Here is a 25,621-nt window from a genome sequence, read left to right as displayed (position 1 = left end):
CTCTGTAGAGCCTTGCGGTGATGCAGCCAGTCAAGCCTACCGCTGTTGCCTACCATCACCACCTGGGGGGCATCCTGTCAGAAAGTCCAATATCCAATTGCAGAGGGAGGTGTTTAATCCCAGGATCCTTATCTTAGTGATGTGCTTGGAGGGCACTATGGTGTTGAATGCTGAGCTGTAGTCAATGAACCACATTCTAAGTGTTGCTTTTGTCCAGGTTGGTAAAAGGCAGTGTGGAGTGCAATAAAGATCTTGTCATCTGTGGATCTGTTGGGCCGGTATGTGAATTAGAGCGGGTCCAGGGTAAGCATTTTCTTGTTTGCTTATGGCCTTATTCAGCTCTATGAGTGCAGTTTTCGTGCCAGCATCGGTTTGTGGTGGTAAATAGACAACTATAAAAAAAATAAAACTCTCTTGGTAAATAGTGTGGTCTACAGCTTATCTATAGTGCCGCCGCCTCCGAGTGACGGGGATTTGAGCCCGTTCTGGGATGAGCATTATGTCCTTTCCCTCTGATTCGTTGAAATAGAAGTCCTTATCCAAATCGAGGTTATTGATCTCTGTTTTGATGTCAAGAAGCTCTTTTCAAACATATGAAACGATGGATGAAACATGTTAGAAGCAGCGCAAAAGAAAAACACAATTGATAGCACAATTGATCAGGAGCAGCTTTGAGTATGACTATCCGGGGCCTCCCGAGTGGCGCAGTGGTCTAAGGCACTGCATCGCAGTGCTAGAGGCGTCACTACAGACGGTGATTGGGAGTCCCATAGGGCGGTGCACAGTTGGCCCAGTGTTGTCCGGGTTAGGGGAGGGTTTGGCCGGGGGGGGTTACTTGGCTTACTGCGCTCTAGCGACTCCCTGTGGCAAGCTGGGCGCCTGCAGGCTGACCATGGTCATCAGTTGAAAGACTATTTCCTTCCCACACATTGGTGCGGATGGCTTCCGCGTTAAGTGGATGGGTGTTAAGAAGCGCAGCTTGGTGGGTCATGTTTCGGGAAGACACATAACTCGACCTTCGCCTCCCGAGCCAGTTGGGGAGTTGCAGCAATGAGACAAGAACGAAATTTTGGGATATAAAAATCGAAATAATTATAATAATAAAAATGTTTAACTATTGTTCAGGAGCCCGTAAAGCGGCGGCCATCCCCTCCAGCACGATTATCCATATACCACTAGAGGCCACTGTTTACTGTCTAACCAGTGTTTATGAGTGCTAGAGAGTACAGAGAGAGACAGAGAGATATACAGTAAGTGTCAGATTGAGAGCATGTATGTTTGGGCTACTACCTGCTGTGTCTGTGTCCTGCGTAAAGAACTGGATGGCCATTTGAACCTTCCCAGAAGGCTGCAGGTCTACCCAGAATTCAGCACATCCATTGCCCTTCTTACAGCGCTCGGCCAGCACGGACACGCCCACCGTGGCCTCGGCTAATGGTTCCTCTGTGGTCTTCATCAGAATCACCTGCAGGACACGGCCCTCGTAGATGTGGGCGTCGAAGCAGGACTTCCAGGCTGGGTACATAGTGGGTTTCCTCTGGACCAGGGTCTTCCCTCGCTCTGGAGAGCGAGAAGAGAGAGATGAGTTACACTACTACATACAGATTACACATGTGCTTGTCACAAAGTGTGGTTGTGTACATGTGAAAGGCAGGGAGAGAGAGAAAAAGGTGAGAGGGAGAGGTGTGTGTATATATAGTTTGGTATTACCCTATGGGTAGTGCTACTACTGACCTGTGCTGAAGGACTCCTTCATCTTAATGGCACAGAAAGGAGCGTTAGTCGAGGGGGGCAGGACTCCCACATCAAACGCATTAAAGGCGATGCGCAGGAAGGGCTCCATGGTGACCACTCAGTCAGCAGCCTCCTGTAAAACAGACACAGTCAGGGTTACAATTATGAAAGACATAAGGCATCACAGTACAAACACTCATACTCAACACATATCCTAAAAACACAAAGTGAAAACACGAAAGGCACAGCTGTGGGCCACCAAAGAGGCAGGAAATACAGAGGAAGTGGAAGCTACCCACTGTCACGTACCATGCTAAAATAACACCCTACATTGCGACATCAGAGGGGAGAGAGACCATTGTGAAAGACTCAGAAGAAATTCCTCTCCTGTCCCAGGGACTATGTGAGAGAGTTGGAGAGAGAGAGCAATAGAAGACAGCGGGAGAAGAAGAGAGATTCAGACAGAAAATCATTGGGATCAGAAACACACGCCACATTAAGTCACAGAGGGAAAGTGCTCTAAATTTGGTCCGCCCGCTTTTCCTTTCCCTCCGCCAATAGTTTTTTGTTGGCCGACATAGACACGCCTTTGAGATGTAGTCATAGGGGTCCTTCCCTGGGTCATGAGGCCAACCAAATCCCTACACCTGCAAAAACCTTATCGAAACCCAGAAAGGATGAGGTCGGTTTTGACGATATAGTGACTAAAACCTCTACCAAAACGGAGACCAGGAGCATAGAGGAAAGAGGAGACAAGGCTGTGAGACAGCTGACTGGATACACAGCACAGCAACACAAAAGATTGTGGCCAGCATGCTGTTTGTGGACTCCACAATCTTACAGACCACAAAAGGCCTGACAATGTTTCCCATACAGCTTCAAAGCTAAACAAACCACATTTTTTCATGAAGGCTGCACTCACTGTCAAAGGATCCATGACGTTGGCTGGATAAATGTGAACTGGCAAGTCCAGTAAGACTGCTCACTCATCAGCTTACTGCTACCAACAATTTGAAAAGTTGACAGCAATTTCCCGGATTAGGACACCTTTTGTTCCTACATGTCATTTCGGGGAATCAATGTCTTTCATAACCCAACAGGTCTAATTAGGGCTGGGAATTGTCAGGGACCTCACAATATAATACTATCACCATAGGTGCCGATACAATATGTATTGCAATTTGCACGATTGTCTATATATTGAGATTTCAATGTTCCAAATAAATTGCTCTATAAAAATAAAAGAGAGTTGCACACTATATACAGTACGAGTCAATGGTTAGGACACTAATATTTGTACTATTTTCTACATTGTAGAATAATTTTGAAGACATCAAAACAACGATAACACATATGGAATCATGTAGTAACCCCCCAAAAAAGTGTTAAACAAATCAAAATATATTTTAGATTCTTCAAAGTAGCCAGCCACCCTTTGCCTTGATAACAGCTTTGGACACTCTTGGCATTCTCGCAACCAGCTTCACCTGGAATGCTTTTTCCAACAGACTGTGTAAAATCAGGCCTTCATGGTCAAATTGTTGCAAAGAAACCACTACTAAAAAGGACACCAATAAGAAGAAGAGACTTGCTAGGGCCAAGAAACACGAGCAATGGACATTAGACCGGTGGAAATCTGTCCTTCAGTCTGATGAGTCAAAATTTGAGATTTTTGGTTCCAAACGCTGTGTCTTTGTGAGACACAGAGTAGGTGAACGGATGATTGCCGCATGTGTTTATCCCAACGTGAAGCATGGAGGAAGAGGAGGTGTGATGGTGCTTTGTGATTTTATTTAGAATTCTAGAATTCACACTTAACTGGCATGGCCACCACAGCATTCTGCAGTGATACGCCATCCCATTTGGTTTGTGCTTAATGGGACGATCATTTGTTTTTCAAAAGGACAATGACCCAACATACCTCCATGCGGTGTAAGGGCTATTTGACCAAGAAGGAGAGTGATGGAGTGCTTTATCAGATGACCTGGTCTCCACAATCACCTGACCTCAACCCAATTGAGATGTTTGGGATGAGTTGGACCGCAGAGTGAAGGAAAAGCAGCCAACAAGTGCTCAGCATATGTGGGAACTCCTTCAAGACTGTTGGAAAATCATTCCTCATGAAGCTGGTTGAGAGAATGCCAAGAGTGTGCAAAGCTGTCATGAAGGGAAAGGGTGGCTACTTTGAAGAATCTAAAATATTGGATTTGTTTAACACTTCTTTTGGTTACTACATGTTCCCATATGTGTTATTTCATAGTCAATATCTTCACTATTATTTTACAATGTAGAAAATAGTCAAAATAAAGAAAAACCCTTGACTGAGTAGGTGTGCCCAAACATTTGACTGGTACTCCATATATGAGTATGCGACTCTTTATTTTCATAGCTTACAGTTTATTCACTGTTAGTCAGCACCTCTAAACTAAAAACATTTTTCTTTGTGTGTGCGCCAGCTCCTGCTTTACATTACCCAAATATATTGCTCATCCTGTCTGCTGCAGAGGGACAAGAGAGAGCCATGAGAAAACTGCTGAAAGCGTAGATTTCTCCCCCCACCCCAATTAAAAAAAGATAAGAGGGCGCAGACAACTAGCGCAAAAATAATATTGCGAGATCGTCAAAACTATACGATATATCGTCAAAAATAATATGCAGCTGTATCCATTTCCCCCTCATCACTAAGACTAATGGTAAGTGAGTGAATGGTGAACTACCTTACATAAGAAAGGCTTCTTTAGAACAAAACATTTGAACAGCAGAGCTACAGTTCGTTACAGAGCTAACGTTAGCATGCCAAAGAGGGAGGCGGCATTAGCCTACATCATAATTCCCCAAGCAGCCATGAAATCCGACAGAATTCCTTCAAGAATTTCCACACAGCCGTTTTCTTGTGAGCTTTGTGTTGTAGCTACTCCAATTTCCTCTTTTCAGTGTTTGTGGCAATACTCATGTGGATTAACAAACAGTGATTTCAGTGAAGTACTACTCCCCCGTAACCCAACTAATGTGACATCTCGAGACTCCAGCCACTCAGAAGTCCTGAGGCTGTTCTTATCAAAGCGTTGTGTGTTCAGTGTGGTATTAGCTAAGGATATGATCTTATCCTTTAACTTCTCTGCAACATAACATACAGTATGTACTGCCAATGTAGTGGTACAAGTGTCCTTCTGTGTAAAGAGAGAAATCAGTCAGACACTGCTTTGTGTTCATGCTCATTTTTACATTATTGTATGTCAGTCATTATCTGGGTTAGTCATGTAGACTGGAACACCTTGTGGCATCGAGGAGCATTCCGCTCACAGTTACTGGTATTGTACATGTCTGAAGTCAGAACGGGTTCTGGTTTCATTAGGTGAACTAATGGTACTGCTCTCACTCACTCCCTCTCCGGGACTTAAAGTGAACTGTGAATCTGATCCCATTGACGGATAGTAGTTAGTAGGGTTGGGTGATATCCCGATTTTCATACCGTTTCTGTACCATACCAGGGTATACAGTATTACCATGTGCACCCAAAACATGATAGGCAACGGGGATCTTGATCCAGGAGGGGATTGAATGCATCGGCTGTAACCAAGAAGCTTGACATCTAACCACTTAGCAAAACCAAATGCATAGCTGGAGCCCTGAGCTGGATATAAGTTATTTGACACAGCTTAGATTTCTTATAGTTATAAGCAGTGACGCAGCACGTATTGAAAGTCATACCATCGGTATTTTGAAATACCCCGGTATACAGTATATCACCCGAGCCTAATGGCCTGAGGTCAAGAGGGCTGAAACAGCTGTGAGTGAAACTCTCCCACTGTCTTCCTCCGCCCACACGCTACCCATGTAGATAAACACAAAAGATATGGTTGCATGGGAAATTGGGAATCCCTGCTTCCGGAAGTAGACTTTGGAGTCGACTTGGAAATAAGCCCAAAAGCAACTAAAGACTGGATGCCAGCGGTCTGAAACAGCTACAGTACATTGCATAACATTGATATATACCATAGACATAGTAAATACATTTGCGCTCTCTTGTAGACTGGCAGCCATATGCACAATGTTGTTAAAGAGATCTGTTGTCTCCCCAGAGAGACTGGAAAAAGTGTGCACAAGCAGCCGGGGAGGGAGTGTGCAAAAATAACAGGAGAGGGGAAAGAGAGACGGAGGGAAACAGAGGAGGTGGGCAGCATACTGAAAGGCAGGCTAGTGGACAGGAGTGAAAATCAAACATTAGCGACATATACAGTCTTCAGACCTCTCGAGAGTGGAGTCACAGAGACGTCCACTTGAAGAGGCTGTGGGTAGAATAGGTTTCTCTGTGTGTGTGTGTTTTCTTTAGGGAATATGACTTGGAGCCAGAGGGCCTCAACTGTGCTATTTAGATTAGGCACTCAAGTAACTATTTAGCTGTTGTGCTGAAATTAAAGGGCCAGAGTAACCATAAATATAAAACTAAAATATCGCATTTAGGTACAGTACGTGTTAATATACACTGAGTGTACAAAACATTAAGAACACCTGCTCTTTCCATGACAGACTGACTAGGTGAACCCAGGTGAAAGTGATGATCCCTTATTGATGTCACTTAAATCGACTTCAAATCAGTATAGATGAAGGGGAGGAGACAGGTTAAGGAAGGATTTTTAATCATTGAGACAATTCAGATATGGATTGTGTGTGTGTGCTATTCAGCGGGTGAATGGGCAAGACAAAAGATGTAAGTGCATTTAAACGGGGTATGGTAGTAGGTGCCAGGTACACCGGTTTGACTATCAAGAACTGCAACGCTGCTGGGTTTTTCACACTCAACAGTTTCCTGTGTGTATGAAGAATGGTCTACCACCCATAGGACACCAAGCCAACTTGACTCAACCGTGGGAAGTATTGGAGTCAACATTGGCCAGCATCCCTGTGGAAAGCTTGACACCTTTTAGAGTCCATGCCCCGACAAATTGAGGCTGTTCTTAGGGCAAAAAGGGGGGTGCAACTCAATATTAGGAAGGTATTCTCAATGTATATATCTTGAGGGAAGGAATATTCAGTGGAACAACACAGACCAGTGTACATTCGTAGAAAGGTTGGCATTCAAGAGAATGTCATTAGAGAGGGAGGCAGTGGCCTCAGCACTAAGCACAGGGCTCTGCCCAAGCAGGACTGTCAGGTTTAGACTGGAAGCTTCTGTTTGGCTCAATCATCATTACTTTCAGCTGATCTGCTATCTACAGTATGGGACAGAGGCAATGGCAATGACTGTGCATTTCCATCATGTCCTCATGCAGTGTTTCAGTAGCTGCTGACTCCTGGCTGCTACCTACATACATGGATGAGTAAAGTAATCTTTGCCTGCTCATAGTTGGTTAAAGTCGCATGATGCACAATAGATGTTATCAATGTCACCGGCTGAAGTCCACTGAAACACTCATCTTCCATCTGTTAGACTACAAAAGCACAGATCCATGTACCCGCAACTTTTACATGTTGATGTTAGGAGGGTGGCTGGAGATAATGAATTTGATGTTGAAAAATTGTGAAAATTCCCTTTAAAGCTGGAATCCTTCATGGTGAAACTGCCACGTCCATTTGCGATATTACATTAACAAAAAAGTTACTGAAAACAAAAGAAAACCCAATAACAATTACAATGTCTGTGGGGCGCCGTTTCCCTCTACTGTGGATGCCATATTTGGGGCGGCAGGTAGCCTAGTGGTTAGAGTGTTGGACTAGTGACTGAAAGGTTGCAAGATCAAATACCCGAGCTGACAAGGTAAAAATCTGTCGTTCTGCCCCTGTTTCTAGGCCGCATTTGAAAATAAGAATTTGTTATTTACTGACTTGCCTAGTTAAATAAAATGTCAAATAAAAATATATGAGTGGAGGAGGTTGAGGCTGATAAGAAGTTCCAGGAGAATACAGATGACTAGGTTTATAAAAGGTGAACAGCTGAGGGAATTTCCATATGTAAAATGTTTCAACCATTTTCCATCCTAAAAATTAGGACTAAGCTTAGATTTCTGGTCACACAAATAGAAAAGAGGTTTTAGGAAACATCTTGCAGAAAAAGTATTAGAAATACATTAAAGCACAATAATGTTGAAGAACCCTGCCAACTATCAACATTTATATTTAGATTAGCAGAAATGATTTGCCTTCTGTAAATTGAAGAAATATTACCTAGTGTCTTGTCTTTCTGTTACCAAAACCCCACATATCTTTAAGATATTTTCAAATGTTGTCCTTCATGAGGAGGGAGGATAATGAGAGTTCACAGTGACTAAAATGTGTCATTCTGTTACCAAAGCTGTCAACAAGGCAAAGGGCGACTACTTTGAAGAATCTCAAATATATTTTTATTTGTTTAACACTTTTTTGCTTATTACTACATGATTCCAATGTGTTATTTCATAGTGTTGACAATGTAGAAAATAGTCAAAATAAAGAAAAACCCTTGAATGAGTAGGTGTGTCCAAGCTTTTGACTGGTACTGTAGTTTTTAGCCTGAGCACTGCTGCGTGAGGGAGAGGCTGGCACTATATTGCTGCAGCTGCGGAGGTTATACGGGGCCAGCAGACAACTCTGCTACAGCGAAGACTAGCTTGAGGCCACATGCTGCACTTTCTCCCCAACCCCATTCCGTTAAAAGAACAGCTCGTTGTAGACTACTCCTTCTCATTTCGCTAAATGTTATATTGCATTAGTGAACTCTCACTCCACTTGCTACATACACATTGAGCCTCTCTTTGCCACTTTGTCTGGCCAAACAAAACAACAAGCTACACGTGTGAAGGGGGCACAACGTACATCATAAAAAAGACATTGAAAAGTTGTACATTTTCTTAAATGTATTATTTGAAATGTCATGGTAAATCCTTATATGTACCAATGTCACAAGGATATTTTAATTTAGAAATATAATTTTCAGGGTTAAAATCAGGTCAAAATAGGCATATATATATATATGGGATTCGATGGAGCAGTGTGTGGAAGGTTATGAGAGAATGAGGTTGGCGAAGCAAGCACGGCGGCGCGGAAGGAAGCCCGGGAGTCAGTCCCAAAAATTTGGGGGGGCTCACAGGGAGTATGGCGATGCTAGGTAGGAGACCTACGCCAACTTCCTGTGGTTACCGGGGGGCTAGAGAGACCGGGCAGGCACCGTGTTATGCTGTGGTGCGCACGGTGTCCCCAGTGCGGGTGCATAGCCCGGTGCGGTATATCGGCCGGGCTAGATTGAGCATCGAGCCAAATGCCATGAAGCCGGCTCTACGCATCTGGTCCCCAGTGCGTCTCCTTGGGCCGGCTTACATGGCACCAGCCTTGCACACGGTGTCCCCGGTTCGCCTGCATAGCCCAGTGCGGGCTATTCCACCTTGCCGCACTGGCAGAGCGACCGGGAGTATTCAACCAGGTAAGGTTGGGCAGGCTCGGTGCTCAAGAGCTCCAATGCGCCTGCACGGTCCGGTCTACCCAGTACCACCTCCACGCACCAGCCCTCCGGTGGCAGCTCCCCGCACCAGGCTTCCTGTGCGTGTCCTCGGCCCAGTACCACCAGTGCCAGCACCATGCATCAGGCCTACAGTGCGCCTTGCCTCTCCAGCGCTGCCAGAGCCTTCCTCCTCTCCTGCGCTGCTGGAGTCTCCTGCCTGTTCAGCGCAGCCAGAGCTGCCAGGCTGCATGGAGCAGCCAGAGCTGCCAGAGCTGCATGGAGCAGCCAGAGCTGCATGGAGCAGCCAGAGCTGCCAGTCTGCAAGGAGCGGCCAGTCTGCCAGAGCCGCCAGTCTGCAAGGAGCGGCCAGTCTGCCAGAGCCGCCAGTCTGCAAGGAGCAGCCAGAGCCGCCAGTCTGCAAGGAGCAGCCAGAGCCGCCAGGCTGCATGGAGCAGCCAGAGCCGCCAGGCTGCATGGAGCAGCCAGAGCCGCCAGGCTGCATGGAGCAGCCAGAGCCGCCAGTCTGCAAGGAGCTGCCAGTCTGCCAGAGCCGCCAGTCTGCAAGGAGCCGCCAGAGCCGCCAGTCTGCAAGGAGCCGCCAGAGCCGCCAGTCTGCAAGGAGCCGCCAGTCTGCAAGGAGCCGCCAGTCTGCAAGGAGCCGCCAGAGCCGCCAGTCTGCAAGGAGCCGCCAGTCTGCAAGGAGCCGCCAGTCTGCAAGGAGCAGCCAGTAGCAGCCAGTCTGCAAGGAGCAGCCAGTAGCAGCCAGTCTGCAAGGAGCAGCCAGTAGCAGCCAGTCAGCATGGAGCAACCAGAGAGGCCAGTCAGCATGAAGCAACCAGAGCCGTCAGTCTGCCAGGATCCGCCAGTCAGCCAGACTCTTCCAGATCCGCCAGACTCTTCCAGATCCGCCAGACTCTTCCAGATCCGCCAGACTCTTCCAGATCCGCCAGACTCTTCCAGATCCGCCAGACTCTTCCAGATCCGCCAGACTCTTCCAGATCCGCCAGACTCTTCCAGATCCGCCAGACTCACCCAGATCCGCCAGACTCTTCCAGATCCGCCAGTCTGCCAGGATCTGCCAGAACCGCCAGCCAGCCAGGATCTGCCAGAACCGCCAGCCAGCCAGGATCTGCCAGAGTCTCCCGCCTGTCCGGCGCCGCCGCCGGAGTCTGAAAAGCCCCTCTGTCCCGAGCTGCCCCTCTGTCCCGAGCTGCCCCTCTGTCCCGAGCTGCCCCTCTGTCCCTCTGTCCAGTGTCATTAAGTAGGGTCGCCGTGGCCAGGAGGCCACGGAAGCAGACAAGGTGGGGGACTAAGACTACGGTGAAGTGGGGGCCACGTCCAGCACCAGAGCCGCCACCGCGGACAGATGCCCACCCAGACCCTCCCCGATCGGCTGCAAAACCTGAACCTGAGTCCGCACCTTGGGGGACTCATAGTTTGTTTTGTATGTTTCTATGTTTTGGTTGGTCAGGGTGTGATCTGAGTGGGCATTCTATGTTGCATGTCTTGTTTGTCTATTTCTATGTCTGGCCTGATATGGTTCTCAATCAGAGGCAGGTGTTAATCATTGTCTCTGATTGGGAACCATATTTTGGTAGCCTGGGTTTCACTGTGTGTTTGTGGGTGATTGTTCCTGTCTCTGTGTTTTCACCAGATAGGACTGTTTAGGTTCACACATTTATTGTTTTGTTAGTTATTTCATGTTGAGTTCCTATATTAAAGAACATGAATAACCACAACGCTGCATTTTGGTTCGCTTCTCTTTCACCAGAGGAAAACCCTTACACATGTTCAGCTCCTAACTGTTTTCTTATCATAACTGTCATCTGGTGGTCAAAGCAAGACTGTGGAAACAGTCTGGACAACCCCTCTCTCTCTCCTTCCACTCTCTCCAGTTACTGTAAACAGCCCTCTCACCCACTGAGCACCAACCTTCCACTCTCTCCAGTTACTGTAAACAGCCCTCTCACCCACTGAGCACCAACCTTCCACTCTCTCCAGTTACTGTAAACAGCCCTCTCACCCACTGAGCACCAACCTTCCACTCTCTCCAGTTACTGTAAACAGCCCTCTCACCCACTGAGCACCAACCTTCCACTCTCTCCAGTTACTGTAAACAGCCCTCTCACCCACTGAGCACCAACCTTCCACTCTCTCCAGTTACTGTAAACAGCCCTCTCACCCACTGAGCACCAACCTTCCACTCTCTCCAGTTACTGTAAACAGCCCTCTCACCCACTGAGCACCAACCTTCCACTCTGCAAACACCATTGGAGCTTCTTTAAAAAAAACACCCTAAATCAAAGACTTTGTTTTCTGCTCTTATTATACAGATACAGGTGAAAGGTGGGACTAGGTGGGCGGAAAGACCGGCTTTAAAGGGGCAAGTCAGTTAAAATGTGGAGTTTTGTGTTTTATATATATGTCCACAATATGAGGTTGGAAAAATACTGTGAAATGGTGAACATTATGATAATGCCCCTTTAGTGTAAGAGCTGTTTGAAAACACCGGCTGAAATTTCAGCTTGTTTGGCTGGGTGAGGTTTTTGGACGTATAATTTAATAAACCAATAACAAAAGAGAGTTATCCCTGCTCTCTGCCAATAACATCTAGTTAAGGTTACACATCCCTCCCATTAGGCCCCTCTCTCAGACCACTCCCAGACTGTCCGAGCAAAATTCTTGCTTGAGAAATTGCATTTTGCTATGAAATAATTTAAAAAACAGTAAAGTCATTAATTGTTACCCAGAAATGATGTGATAGAGATCAAAACGGCTGCATTGTACATTTTATTATTCAAAACCAAATGTTTATACACCTGTTCAAACCCCTTGCTGTTCTAATTTTACAGATGTGACAGGTTTTCCTGGTTCTCCAATCATGCCCTGTGGATGCCATGCTAAGATTTGTGGGAATCCTCTCTGACCACACATACAGCAGGCTGTTTTAGGACAAAATGGGTGGACCCAAACAGCTGACCTGATGGTCTGTTTACTGTAGACAAATAAACAGTCAGTCTCATCTTCTTTTTCATCGCTCTACCAAACACGCTCTCTCTCATACTGTACACTGTCTGCTGCTGGGCTGGCTCAGGGTCTGTGTTGGCCTGGCCATTAATCAAAGTGCCTTGATGTGAATTCTCTGTTCAACAACAGAATATGGATCCGTCAATCTGTCTGAGTTCACAGTGAGTGTGTAGAGTACGTGCACAGGCCCCACCACAACCAAATGTTCACTCACCCGGAAAATATGACAAACACAGCTGGTGCACAATGTTAAGAATCAATCTTACACAAACCATTTCCCAAGCAGTGGGATTCCTCTAGCACCAGGATTATGTGATTAGAACCCAGGCTATTCCAGGCCAAGCTCAATTCAGTTCAAACAGCATTTTGTCACTCTGACTCCAAGACTGAGCAGCGAAGACTGTGTCCTCTGAACGGTAAAAGGCTCTCTGTGCTGTTGACAAAGTTCTACTTAGACCTAGATGGCCAGAGTGACTGCAACCTGAGATGTGAGAGAGAGGAGAGATGGGGGGGAGAAATGTCTCCAACCAGAGGACAAGGAGGGTCTATTAAGCAGGGCCAGGCCCAGCCCTAGCAATTAAAGTTAAGCAAACAGCCTCCACGCAATAATGAACCTGAACCTACGTCAGCCTGGATTAGATAATAGCTACTGTGTGTGTCAACTCAAAGAATAATGTTTTCTACTGAAGTTATTGCTCATTGTGACTGAAATTGCCATTTTGACTTTGGAAAAAAAGGGCGTCAGTGTAATTTACTACTCTATGTCTGTTAATACGTCATCTCTTTGTGTTAATATGGTTAAACTATATGGCAGCTGCTTGTGCAAGATAACCATATGTACTTACACACAACTAGAGCAATAGAGCAAGCATAAATTAGGTAGGGAGGGGGGGTAGTCTCATTTTGCCACACCTCCAAAATCACATTGTTGTTTGGAGAATTCTGTATTGTATTGAATTCTGTATTGAATGGTCCACTGGCTCCCAGATGCAAGATTTTGATTGGCTGTTACATTTCAAGAACCCTCCCTCTTCTGCTTGAACACTCTCAAAGAAAAGAGACATGTTGGTGAGTTTACCTACAGGCTATGGTAAAAGTGTAGTGTATCAAGTGTGGCCAACAGTCTGTGATTTATTGAAAGTGGATACATGGATGGTAATAGTAGTTTCACAATAATCAACGATCAGGTTTGTATTCTGAAGGAATAGCAGGCACATACCCTTCTTCTCACTTTGACCTGTGTAAGAAAATTGCCATGGGTGAATACACAAGTGTCTTCTGGACTCCAGAAACTTTAATTGGCTCAGAGAAATGGTGAGACCTACTTCAAACGTCATTGTTCCACAAGCGTCTCATAGGATTGGCTGTCGATGAGGTCCACACAATGGTTCAATGGTGATTTGGGGGGGATGGAGGTATGGCTTTGTGGTGAGAGGGAGTGGTGAGTGGATATGGTTGCAGCTATGTGGGGTGGGGGGCATACCATGTGTATATGTATGTACCTATGATTTGATATGCCCTGGTATTATTTGACTTGTAAAATGAGTGTCTGATGTGTGTTATCCGCTAATTCTTTGATCAGTTGTGCTTGTGCATTTTAGTATATACACTACTGTTCAAAAGTTTAGGGTCACTTAGAAATGTCCTTGTTTTTGAAAGAAAAGCACATTTTTTGTCCATTAAAATAACATCAAATTGATCAGAAACACAGTGTGGACATTGTAAATGTATGTAAATGACTATTGTAGCTGGAAACGACAGATTTTTAATGGAATATCTACATAGACATACTGAGGCCCATTATCAGCAACCATCACTCCTGTGTTCCAATGGCATGTTGTGTTAGCTAATCCAAGTTCATCATTTTAAAAGGTCAATTGATCATTAGAAAACCCTTTTCCAATTATGTTAGGACAGCTGAAAAATGTTGTCCTGATTAAAGAAGCAATAAAACGGGCCTTTTAGACAAGTTGGGTATCAGGAGCATCAGGAGTTCATTGCAGTGTCTCTGTTTATTGCACATCAGTCAATGAGGGTAACTGTGACAAAATTGTCAACTTTCTGAGCGCAATTCTTTTAATTTTCTGAAATGAGGGAAAAAAATTACCTGCTCTGCCCATTACTGAAATGAGACATGCAATAGCCTTACTGTCTATCACCACTGAGGTTTTGGAGGATGATGAACACTTGAGTGATGATGATTTATGACAACTTAGATCTTTGGATTAATACTGTAGGCATTGTCTCGTCTGCTTCACACTTCAAAAGCCTTACGGTATGCAGTCTAAGATTTGATTGTTGTGGAAACATGCCCTTTTACCATTGAGCTGTATGGAAGAGTATAATGTATGCCATACACACACTGTAAATAAATCATTTAGCTTAAAGATTTGTTCTAATACTCATTTATCTAAAGCAGTGGTTCCCAACCTTTTTCAGTTACTGTACCACTAACTGAATTATGTGCATTTTACCTGTAAGCCTATGGTCTCATGAATCCACCGTACCCCCTGTGGATAAGCCAAGTACCCCCGGTTAGGAACCACTGATTTAAAGTATAGAGTGGGCCAAGATGTGACCTGTCACCCATAGTTACCTGTTCATAAAGTTATTTTTTTTAATCTTTCGCTTTTCACTTGACCAATAAAATCCAGATTTGGAAACATCCATGTTCAGTGGATGTTATGACTATTGTAAATTAACTTGTAGTTGCCATTTCTGGATGAAACAAGTAAAGTGTACTACACAACTTTCAAAACAGAAAACGTGTGGGCTTTCCTCCCAGTGTTGGCCTAGAGAATTGTGAAAAGGCTATAGCCGTTGTGTTACTGCTTTTGCAGTTTACACATCACAGCCCATAAAACATATTCCGATATACAGTTTCAGACAGCAACAACAGGAACAATGTTAACAGTACATCAAATTGTAAGTAAAAAAATAATGCCCAAAATAAACAGTAAAAAAAGGAACACAATATGTTCTATTCAAATAATTACACCACAAAGAATGTAACATTATAAAAGTAAATACATGTGTTTTGTGAGTCTACATTCTCATTGGTTTCAGTACTACGTCTTATTTCCTCTTTCTTACATTACTTCTCTGTGGAATTGAAGATCATTTCCATTCTAGGGTCTCAGCACTACAGCTGAAATCAACTGTCAACGTTTGTGCCTCTCTGTCTGCATGCCAAACGAGCGGAACGTTTCTTCTTCTCCCGGTGTAAGTTCAGTTTGTGGTGCTGATCCACCTCACTAGTTCCTCGTAGTTCAATTTGTGCAACAGATTTATTTGAAAGTTCTGGAAGCTTGGGTAGCACCTTCCAGGTGTCAAAGCAAACACCTTCTGATCAAGAAGCACACATACTATATGGTTGATGTCTCAGATCTACTTGAGGTTGAGTGCTTTCCAGACTCTGGCTTCAGCTAACAGTCTTCATCAAATCACTGCATGAGGTCTGTCTGCTCTGCAACGGTCCTGCTGTCTTTCTGTGCCATTTCAAACTGGACATGGACCCCTGGATGTTGGATGAGGTATTTCGTGAGGCGCACATGGTGTTTGCAGTTCTTGCATCAAATACTTTGGTATTGCTCTGGGCTGACTATGTTGAAGACATATACTACTGCAGCATATGATGCAAAATACATCATGCTGGGATGATTTCTGTATTTTGAAAGTGACATATTTTGAAAACTTGATTTCTGAGAAAGCAAAACATTTTGGGACTACGTCAACAACGGACTAATGAAACAAATACCAAAAGATAATTAAAAAGGACAATTCCACCCAAAAACTGTGATCACTTTAGTTGTCACTACTTGTCGAGGTTGCACCAAAAACGATGCTTGTAGCAGTTGAATTCCTATATCTGGCGGCCGGTCATCTGTCTCTGGGTCCCTGAATAGGCCTCGTCTCGCCAGACTCTCAGTGCTTTCCTGAACAGACAGTCTTTTGGTACTTCTGGCGTTTGAGACAGCTGCGACACATCTTTTCGTTCTAACTCTAGAATTTGCACTTTCCCTCACAAAACAGAAATTATTTCCATGTCATTGGCACATTTATGTATATTGCATTTGGAAAGTATTCAGACCCCTTGACTTAATCCCATTTTGTTTTGTTACAGCCTTATACTAAAATGGTTTAAATATTTTTTCCCCCTCAATCTACACACAATACCCCATAATTACAAAGCAAAAACTGTTTTTTTGTGTGTTTATTTTTCCTTTCTCTCCAAATCTATTAGAAATAGACAGAAATACTTTATTTACATAAGTATTCAGACCCTTTGCTATGAGACTTGAAATTTAGCTCAGGTGCATCCTGTTTCCATTGATCATCCTTGAGATGTTTCTACAACTTGATTGGAGTCCACCTGTGGTAAATTCAATTGATTGGACATAATTTGGAATGACAGACACCGGTCTATAAGGTCCCACATTTGGCAGTGCATGTCAGAGCAAAAACCATGCCATGAGGTCAAAGTAATAGTCCATAGAGATCCGAGACAGGATTGTGTCGAGACACATATGGGGAAGGGTAGCAATTTTTTTTCAGCATTAAGGGTCCCCAAGAACACAGTGACCTCCATCATTCTTAAATGGAAGCAGTTAGGAATCACCAAGACTCTTCTTATAGCTGGCCGCTGGCCAAACTGAGCAACCGGGGGAGAAGGGCCTTGGTCAGGGAGGTCTCCAAGAACCCGATGGTAACTCTGACAGAGCTCCAGAGTTCCTCTGTGGAGTTGGGAGAACCTTCTAGAAGGACAACCATCTCTGCAGCATTCCACAACTCAGGCCTTTATGGTAGAGTGGCCAGACGGAAGCCACTCCTCAGTAAAAAGGCACATGACAGCCTGCTTGGACTCTGACCATGAGAAACAAGATTCTCTGGTCTGATGGAACCATCCCTACGGTGGTTGGGCTCCCGAGAGGCGCAGTGGTCTAAGGCACTGCATCTCAGTGCAAGAGGAGTCACTACAGTCCCTGGTTCGAATCCAGGCTGCATCACATCCGGCTCTGATTGGGAGTCCCATAGGGCGGCACACAATTGGCCCAGCGTCGTCCAGGTTCGGCCGGGGTAGGCCTTCATTGTAAATAAGAATTTATTCTTAACTGACTTGCCTAGTTCAATAAAGGTTAAATGTAAAAAATATTTTTTAAAGGACAGTAAAGCATGGTGATGCCAGCATCATGCTATGGGGATGTTTTTCAGCTGCAGGGACTGGGAGACTAGTCAGGATCGAGGGCAAGATGAACGGAGCAAAGTACAGAGAGATACTTGATGAAAACCTGCTCCAGAGTGTTCAGGGGGTTCACTTTCCAATAGGACAGCGACCCTAAGCACACAGCCAAGACAAAGCAGGAGAGGCTTCGGAGACAAGTCTCTGAATGTCCTTGAATGGCCCAGCCAGAGCCCGGATTTGAACCCGATTGAACATCTCGAGAGACCTAAAAATAGCTGTGTAGCGACACTCCCCATCCAACCTGACAGACCTTGAGAGGATCTGCAGAGAGGAATGTGAGAAACTCCCCAAATACAGATGTGTCAAACTTAGCGTCATACCCAAAAAACGTGAGGCTGTAATTGCTGCCAAAGGTGCTTCAACAAAGTACTGAGTAGAGGGTCTGAATACTTATGTACATTTTATATTTATTTCAAATTTTTTATACATTTGTTAACATTTCTAAAATCTTGTTTTTGCTGTCATTATGGGATATTGTGTGTAGATTGATGAGGGAAACAAACAATTTAATCTATTTTAGAATAAGGCTGTAATGTAACAAAACATGGAAAATGTCAAGGGTTCTGAATACTTTCCCGAAAGCACTGTATATACTTTTATATGAGTAGAAGATTGCGACAGGAGTCACATTCTGCTTTTGAAAACCCATCACTCAGCGTGACAGGTCCCATTATCTCTTCTAAAGCCCGTGTGAGGTCAAGTCGCAATAAAGAAGATTTACTTTGCAAAAGGTTATGTTTGCTCCTGTTACAGTCATACGGTTCACCACAAACAAGGTATAGGCTACATCAACATATTTTGATGGGGTCTTAATCTGCGATTTCACAGCCAAAACTCATGCACAATTGCACCTACGACACTAATCTATTGAGCTCCTCCGCCCAAACAAGGCATTTGATTGGTTTGATGTGTTGCGAGGCACCACCGATTTAGACCAGGTTCTCACCATTTTTTTCAGCTGATTTTGTGCATTGGACCCAATTTTGTGCATTGGACCCAGGCTTCCCGTTTAGGGAGGGGGATTACAATGATTAGTGAATATTTAAGGACACTTTTGTGATCAACTTGGAATATGACCATCCCCTAAAGTGTTCCACTTTCACCTAAGACAAACAAAATAAATAAAAACTACCATGACATGCTCTCTTTAATGGTGACGACTGCTGTGGCAATAGATTTGATAGTGTTACTAGCATTTTGGGCTTTTGATTCTATCTGGACCTGTCTTACAACACACTCTGTAATATAATATGTAAACCCATTTCTACAGTTTTGCATATCACTTTAACACCCCTTATAACTTTGAGTGTGAGGAAGTTTATATTCTACAGTAGAGACTATACTGAGTAAATGAAAACCTTCCTTTCCCGTCCATCAGATAATGCATCACTCTACCTACACCACACACTGACAGAGGTCATGACAGCAGACACAGCCTAGAGCGCACATGGGCAGAAACCAACACACACAGGTCAATGAGACATTCCAACCAGACAGACAGAGAAAGTCAGAGGGGGTGGAATAACAAGTTCAAGGTCAGAGCAGTGTATGTGGCCATGGAGTGCTTTCGCATTCACTTTCCCCACCGTGCTTACCCGACTCTCAAATCAATACAAACACTTACACAATGTCCTTGTGATACATAAAGGGTTACACTAAATTGTTGCCATTATCATTTTTGAGCGACGGCCTTAAGCTTTTTGCCTGTGGCTATGGGTTAAAATGGTAATTTTTCGGTTTTTAAACAACTTAATTGACCGACGTAGGTTCAATTATTTGAATTACATTTCATTCTGTTTTTTTCCCCCTCTGTGAACTCGATGCTCCGTTTCTGAAGAGATAAATCAGATCAAGCTGTGCTATGTAGTAGGGAGTTGAGGTTTCCAACAAGCCAATATTCTACATAATTACCACATTTCCAGTGCTAAACTAACTACAATGACCATAATCCATTGCACGTCCGCTTACTTGTCCGACCTGTGTTGAGCAGACACGGAGACCTCGTTAACCGAGAGAAGAGAGAACGCACGAGAGGGATAGAAAGCAGTCACTTGCGAGGTATCACTACCGGAAAATACATTATCTAAGTGATTGATAAAAGTATGCCTTATTTACTTGAAATAACTACTAAAATAGTGATTTTGTCAGACAGCATAGGTAGCAGATTATTTATAATGAAATAAAGTCAAATAAAATAAATATTTTATTAAAAGGAAATGGGAATAAATGGTTAATAAAATAAGGAGTAATGGGAAGTCACTACCATCATGGGACTTTTATTATTTGTTCTATTCTGTGTTGTTACAGCATTCCACCCACATAATGCATTTAATGTAACAAATATAAAAATCTAGTTCCTGCTGCATGCCCTAAACCTGCTCATTCACACTCAGTATAACAGGAATGCTGCTCATTAGTGCGTGTGGTCGTGTAGGCGCCTCTCTCTCTGCATTAAGGTATCCATTTCTGCTTTGCTCACAGTCCACACGGTCTTGATTACCACAAGCCGCAGACAGCCTCGTGCAATGGCCAGACAACAGAGAGCACAGTGGGGACTGAGGTAGACCGACAAACAATACACCACAGGGTGGGATGGAGACAAGCATGGTGCTGAGAGAGATGCTAAATGACGTAAGAAGGCAACATTGGGTACTACTAGACTGCTGTCATCCAAGGTGGGTGACAGAGAGAACGTGTTTCGAGAGTGTCACTATAAGTAGCAGAACGTGTATAATAAAAAAAAAGAAGCTAACTCATCACCTCTCTAACTGCTGGGATAAATAATGGAGTATGGGAGCGTGTTGTAGACTCAGCCCAATTACCCGTGTTTCTCTTCCACTCACTTTCGCTGTGTGTGATGTGCTGGGAGCAGTTCTGGTCAAAATGAATAAATAATACATCATTGCCATGTAGCCTAAACCACAACAGAGCAGACAACAAAAGGTCTGTGTTAAGGTGGCAAACAGGATTATAAAACACACAGTCTGTCATACAATGCCCACAAGCTGCGCACGACTCATTATAACAAGGTGGACAAGACCAGACACTAACTAAAATCAGAATGGGAAGGGAAAGATCGTCATTAAATGATTACGTCCTTTTCCACACAGAAGATCATACAAAATGATTGCCTGAATGAGCTTCTGAACTTCCAAATACCTTCCTGATGCATTTCAGTCACTTCATACCATACTTCCTTCAGATTGAAATAGTCAAAAGTACTGGCCAACGGATTACTAATAGACTGTCATAGTCTCAATTACAAAAGTTAACATTGCCCGTTGATTGTATAACTTTTTTACATGGTGAGGTCATTACTGGCGAAAAAAGTTTAAGAACCTCTGCTCTACCACCATCTCTCTCCTTCCAGAGATTAAGGACAAAAAGACAGTTGCGCTTCAAAAAGATGACTCACCCTCTTAAAAAGAGTTTGCCTTATTGGCTATGCTATTGTAGAGTGTTATTAGTAGTCTTTAGCCTCAGCTTAATAATTTGAGAGAGAGAATCAAAGCAGAGTCAATTAAACCAACGTATAAATCACATGTACAAGCTCACACATGGTGTTCTAGCAGATCCATAGAGGGTAGCTGGCCATATTTGTTGTGCTTCCTTGTTGATTAGTGCTGCATTGGGAGCTCTTCACTGAGCAGCTGTCACAGCGGTAGTAGCAAGTAGACACACCTCTCCTGTCTCCTACTGTGTATAGGATTACCTTCACTGTGCTATTGTGGCCTGTCAAAGAGATAATGAAAAACTGTATCTGACAAAATATGTAGCCTGGGTGACACACTGTTTCTGCCTTAGTCGACTTGTTGTCTTGCCAAACAAGTCATTGGCAAGGCAATGAAGTAGTATGGTCAAGTACAAAAACGGCCAGGTTAGGTATCAACGAAGGCTAACAGATAAGACAGCAAAGGAGGAACTTCTTTCCTGTACTCTCTAAATGATGTGGCACAGACAGGGGGGAGGGTCACACACCACAACATTCTTCACGGGGTCTTGAGGATTCTGGAACCCACGCTGTCTCGCAGAGTTTAAATACAGTGCCTTGCGAAAGTATTCGGCCCCCTTGAACTTTGCGACCTTTTGCCACATTTCATGCTTCAAACATAAAGATATAAAACTGTATTTTTTTGTGAAGAATCAACAACAAGTGGGACACAATCATGAAGTGGAACGACATTTATTGGATATTTCAAACTTTTTTAACAAATCAAAAACTGAAAAAATGGGCGTGCAAAATTATTCAGCCCCTTTACTTTCAGTGCAGCAAACTCTCTCCAGAAGTTCAGTAAGGATCTCTGAATGACCCAATGTTGACCTAAATGACTAATGATGATAAATACAATCCACCTGTGTGTAATCAAGTCTCCATATAAATGCACCTGCACTGTGATAGTCTCAGAGGTCCGTTAAAAGCGCAGAGAGCATCATGAAGAACAAGGAACACACCAGGCAGGTCCGAGATACTGTTGTGAAGAAGTTTAAAGCCGGATTTGGATACAAAAAGATTTCCCAAGCTTTAAACATCCCAAGGAGCACTGTGCAAGCGATAATATTGAAATGGAAGGAGTATCAGACCACTGCAAATCTACCAAGACCTGGCCGTCCCTCTAAATTTTCAGCTCATACAAGGAGAAGACTGATCAGAGATGCAGCCAAGAGGCCCATGATCACTCTGGATGAACTGCAGAGATCTACAGCTGAGGTGGGAGACTCTGTCCATAGGACAACAATCAGTCATATATTGCACAAATCTGGCCTTGATGGAAGAGTGGCAAGAAGAAAGCCATTTCTTAAAGATATCCATAAAAAGTGTTGTTTAAAGTTTGCCACAAGCCACCTGGGAGACACACCAAACATGTGGAAGAAGGTGCTCTGGTCAGATGAAACCAAAATTGAACTTTTTGGCAACAATGCAAAACGTTATGTTTGGCGTAAAAGCAACACAGCTCATCACACCATCCCCACTGTCAAACATGGTGGTGGCAGCATCATGGTTCGGGCCTGCTTTTCTTCAGCAGGGACAGGGAAGATGGTTAAAATTGATGGGAAGATGGATGAAGCCAAATACAGGACCATTCTGGAAGAAAACCTGATGGGAGTCTGCAAAAGACCTGAGACTGGGACGGAGATTTGTCTTCCAACAAGACAATGATCCAAAACATAAAGCAAAATCTACAATGGAATGGTTCAAAAATAAACATATCCAGGTGTTAGAATGGCTAAGTCAAAGTCCAGACCTGAATCCAATCGAGAATCTGTGGAAAGAACCGAAAACTGCTGTTCACAAATGCTCTCCATCCAACCTCACTGAGCTCGAGCTGTTTTGCAAGGAGGAATGGGAAAACATTTCAGTCCCTCGATGTGCAAAACTGATAGACATACCCCAAGCGACTTACAGCTGTAATCGCAGCAAAAGGTGGCGCTACAAAGTATTAACTTAAGGGGGCTGAATAATTTTGCACGTCCAATTTTTCAGTTTTTGATTTGTTAAAAAAGTTTGAAATATCCAATAAATGTCGTTCCACATCATGATTGTGTCCCACTTGTTGTTGATTCTCAACAAAAAAATACAGTTTTATATCTTTATGTTTGAAGCCTGAAATGTGGCAAAAGGTCGCAAAGTTCAAGGGGGCCGAATACTTTCGCAAGGCACTGTATCTAGCCAATACATTTGGAATTGAATAACATTGCGTGTAAAGAGTTTGTCAGAGCTGTAACGATTTGACACTACGGCATAAATTACAAACGCATACTTGTAGCAGTCATTGCTCGTGCTCGAGAGTCTACACATTCTGGGTGACGCGATACAACATCATCATCATCATCTCACTGGCTTCTCCTCTGGTGAGCTCTCATTGGCTTTACGAATCACCGTTTTCAAATATTGTCGTTACATCTCTCACTAAAAGAGCATAGCAGATATTACAGTAAGACATGCCTCATAATAAAAAGTAAAACATCCAGGTTTCAAACCATTAAGGAACAGGGAAAATATAGTGATGCTAATGATAGGCCATACTGTCTTTTGACCCGTAGATGGAAAGGCTTTCCCAGAAATCTTCTCAATGAAACGTTAACTAGCTACAAAGTAGCCTATGCCTACCTGGTAGAATGATATCATGATACCTTGCATCAACCCAGTGGCCATCTGTTTTGCAAACTCCATCTCATGTGCACTACAGAAACACTGCTAACCAAACAGTGCTAGGTGGCTGCCACTTGAATTAAAGGGTAACTACACTCACAAATCCTAATTTTTTAGATTTTTCCCAGAACCCATTGTTGTGGACTTAAAACATCCAATGTTGTTGTCAAGAAAAAAAAAAAACTCTGAAACTTGTGAATTTCTGATTCAGGTGACGGCCTCATTTATCAATTTCAATAGTATGCCTAATATTCATCTACATGCACAATACATCTTAAGTTGGCCCAATATGGGATTTAGCCTTTTAGGTACATGTCACTGTTTCTCAAATCATTTTTCACACGGGGCACCTTTCCTTCGCCTGGCGTGCTGTTTGGGAAACATTTTAGTATCTTAATTTCTCCAGACACCACTGAGTACAAGGAATTCAACCTCACCAAAATAATTAGTTGACCATCTTTCTGCAAATTTCCTCTCAGTAGGCAGCACAGACACATGTTGAAAAACAACTGGGCCAGTGTCTACAAATCTTTAATTTATAAATCACATACTGTATAAACGTACTGTACTATGTGGTGATTGGCACCATGGACAACAAATTACACAATTTGGGGTTGTGGACTTGTGGTGCAACATTCCTAGATCGCAAGTGGCACTAGCAAACAGGAGTGACTCATATGTGGCAAACATGGTAATATACAATTCGAATATTGTGGTATGTGTGGAGAAAAATTTAAGTGAAATATCACACATCAAGGACTGGCGGTGGCTGAAATTAGCAAGATCCCTCCGCACAAATAACAATCCATTCTAAATACCATGATAGCATCAAGACCCATGGAAAGAAATACACTAGACAAGGATAAATTGCTTGATGTTTATTTTTGCTCAACTTCATTCTCACAGAAACTGAACGTGAGTAATGCGTATTAAATGACTAACCAAAAAACATTTGACAGACAGTTAATCTACCAAGAGCAATCGAGAAAAGTTTGTGTAAGGATTCCTACAGAACATGGGTTACCTACATCAACAGAGATGGAGGGTTCTCGCAACGGTTTTTGTGCTTTGAAGCGCGCATAGGTTACCGCAGTGATTATTTTGTAGCCAACTTGCTCATTTTCAACAATCAGCAGACGCGGTAGTGTCAAAGTCTCACTCAAACTTTAAAATACACTAAAATTAGTTACAAATATATATATATATATATAATGCACGTGTGCGAATATCGAAAGTAAGTCCTCCCCTGGTGCTGTCAATGTGCAGTTATACTGTCTGATTTGTCAAGTATCTTAATTCTGTCAACTATTAAAGATTTCCTCCAATACTGTTGCAATGATTTAAAAGTTAGGGAGTCGACTTACCTTCGTGTTCAAAGTGTTCCTGATCAAGTTTGCTTTCCCTTGTGCTCGGCACCTAGACTGACAGGGATCTTACACTGGAAATATAGAGTGTGTTTGAGGAAACATTCGACCGTTCGCTCACTCGCAGGCTTGTCATTGGTGACGTCGGGCAGGTGCATTCGCAGAGGGGGAGAGAGAGAGGGGTTTCGTTTGAGTGGTGAGGCGAAAGCAACCGACTGTAGACGAAAGTCGAGGAGTGAAGTCGGGGGAGGTGCATCTGCAACATCTGAAAGTCGAACATTAATGTGGTTTTCCAACAGCAAGACTGAGTGCAACATGGCAGTGTTGCCATTGTTTATAGAAGTTGTTCTTTATATTGTCAAAATAAACATTTCTCCAACCTCCATATCACACACCCACAAACTTTGGAAGTTTCTTCAAGTGCACTCGCAAAAACCATCAGGCGCTATGATGAAACTGGCTCTCATGAGGACCGCCACCGGAAAGGAAGACCCAGAGTTACCTCTGCTGCTGAGGATAAGTTCATTAGAGTTACCTGCCTCAGAAATTGCAGCCCAAATAAATGCTTCACAGAGTTTCAGTAACAGACACATCTCAACATCAACTGTTCAGTGGAGACTGCGTGAATCAGGCCTTCATGGTCGAATTGCTGCAAAGAAACCACAACTAAAGGACACCAATAATAAGAA

The 25,621-nt window shown here is 43.6% G+C and overlaps 1 protein-coding gene across 3 annotated transcripts in view; it reads right to left on the bottom strand.

Annotated features, from left to right (window-relative positions):
• LOC135542088 (protein kinase C delta type-like) overlaps window positions 1–25,185 on the bottom strand; it is a 36,805-nt gene extending 11,620 nt beyond the window's left edge. For 2 of the 3 annotated variants that reach the window (XM_064968739.1, XM_064968741.1), the window contains exons 1-3: window positions 24,933–25,185; window positions 1,735–1,867; window positions 1,291–1,560 (exon numbers count right to left, since the gene is read on the bottom strand). In XM_064968739.1, the coding sequence (XP_064824811.1) occupies window positions 1,291–1,560; window positions 1,735–1,843 (379 nt within the window). In that variant the 5' untranslated portion in view covers window positions 1,844–1,867; window positions 24,933–25,185. Of the gene's footprint in view, window positions 1–1,290; window positions 1,561–1,734; window positions 1,868–2,043; window positions 2,193–24,932 lie in introns of those variants that run through there. The other variant, XM_064968740.1, reaches the window with a different exon arrangement.
• Between the last annotated feature and the right edge of the window lie 436 nt (window positions 25,186–25,621).

Source organism: Oncorhynchus masou, chromosome 6, assembly GCF_036934945.1.
Source record: "Oncorhynchus masou masou isolate Uvic2021 chromosome 6, UVic_Omas_1.1, whole genome shotgun sequence".
Taxonomy (NCBI): Eukaryota; Metazoa; Chordata; class Actinopteri; order Salmoniformes; family Salmonidae; genus Oncorhynchus; species Oncorhynchus masou.
This window is presented reverse-complemented; position numbering and strand designations above follow the sequence as displayed.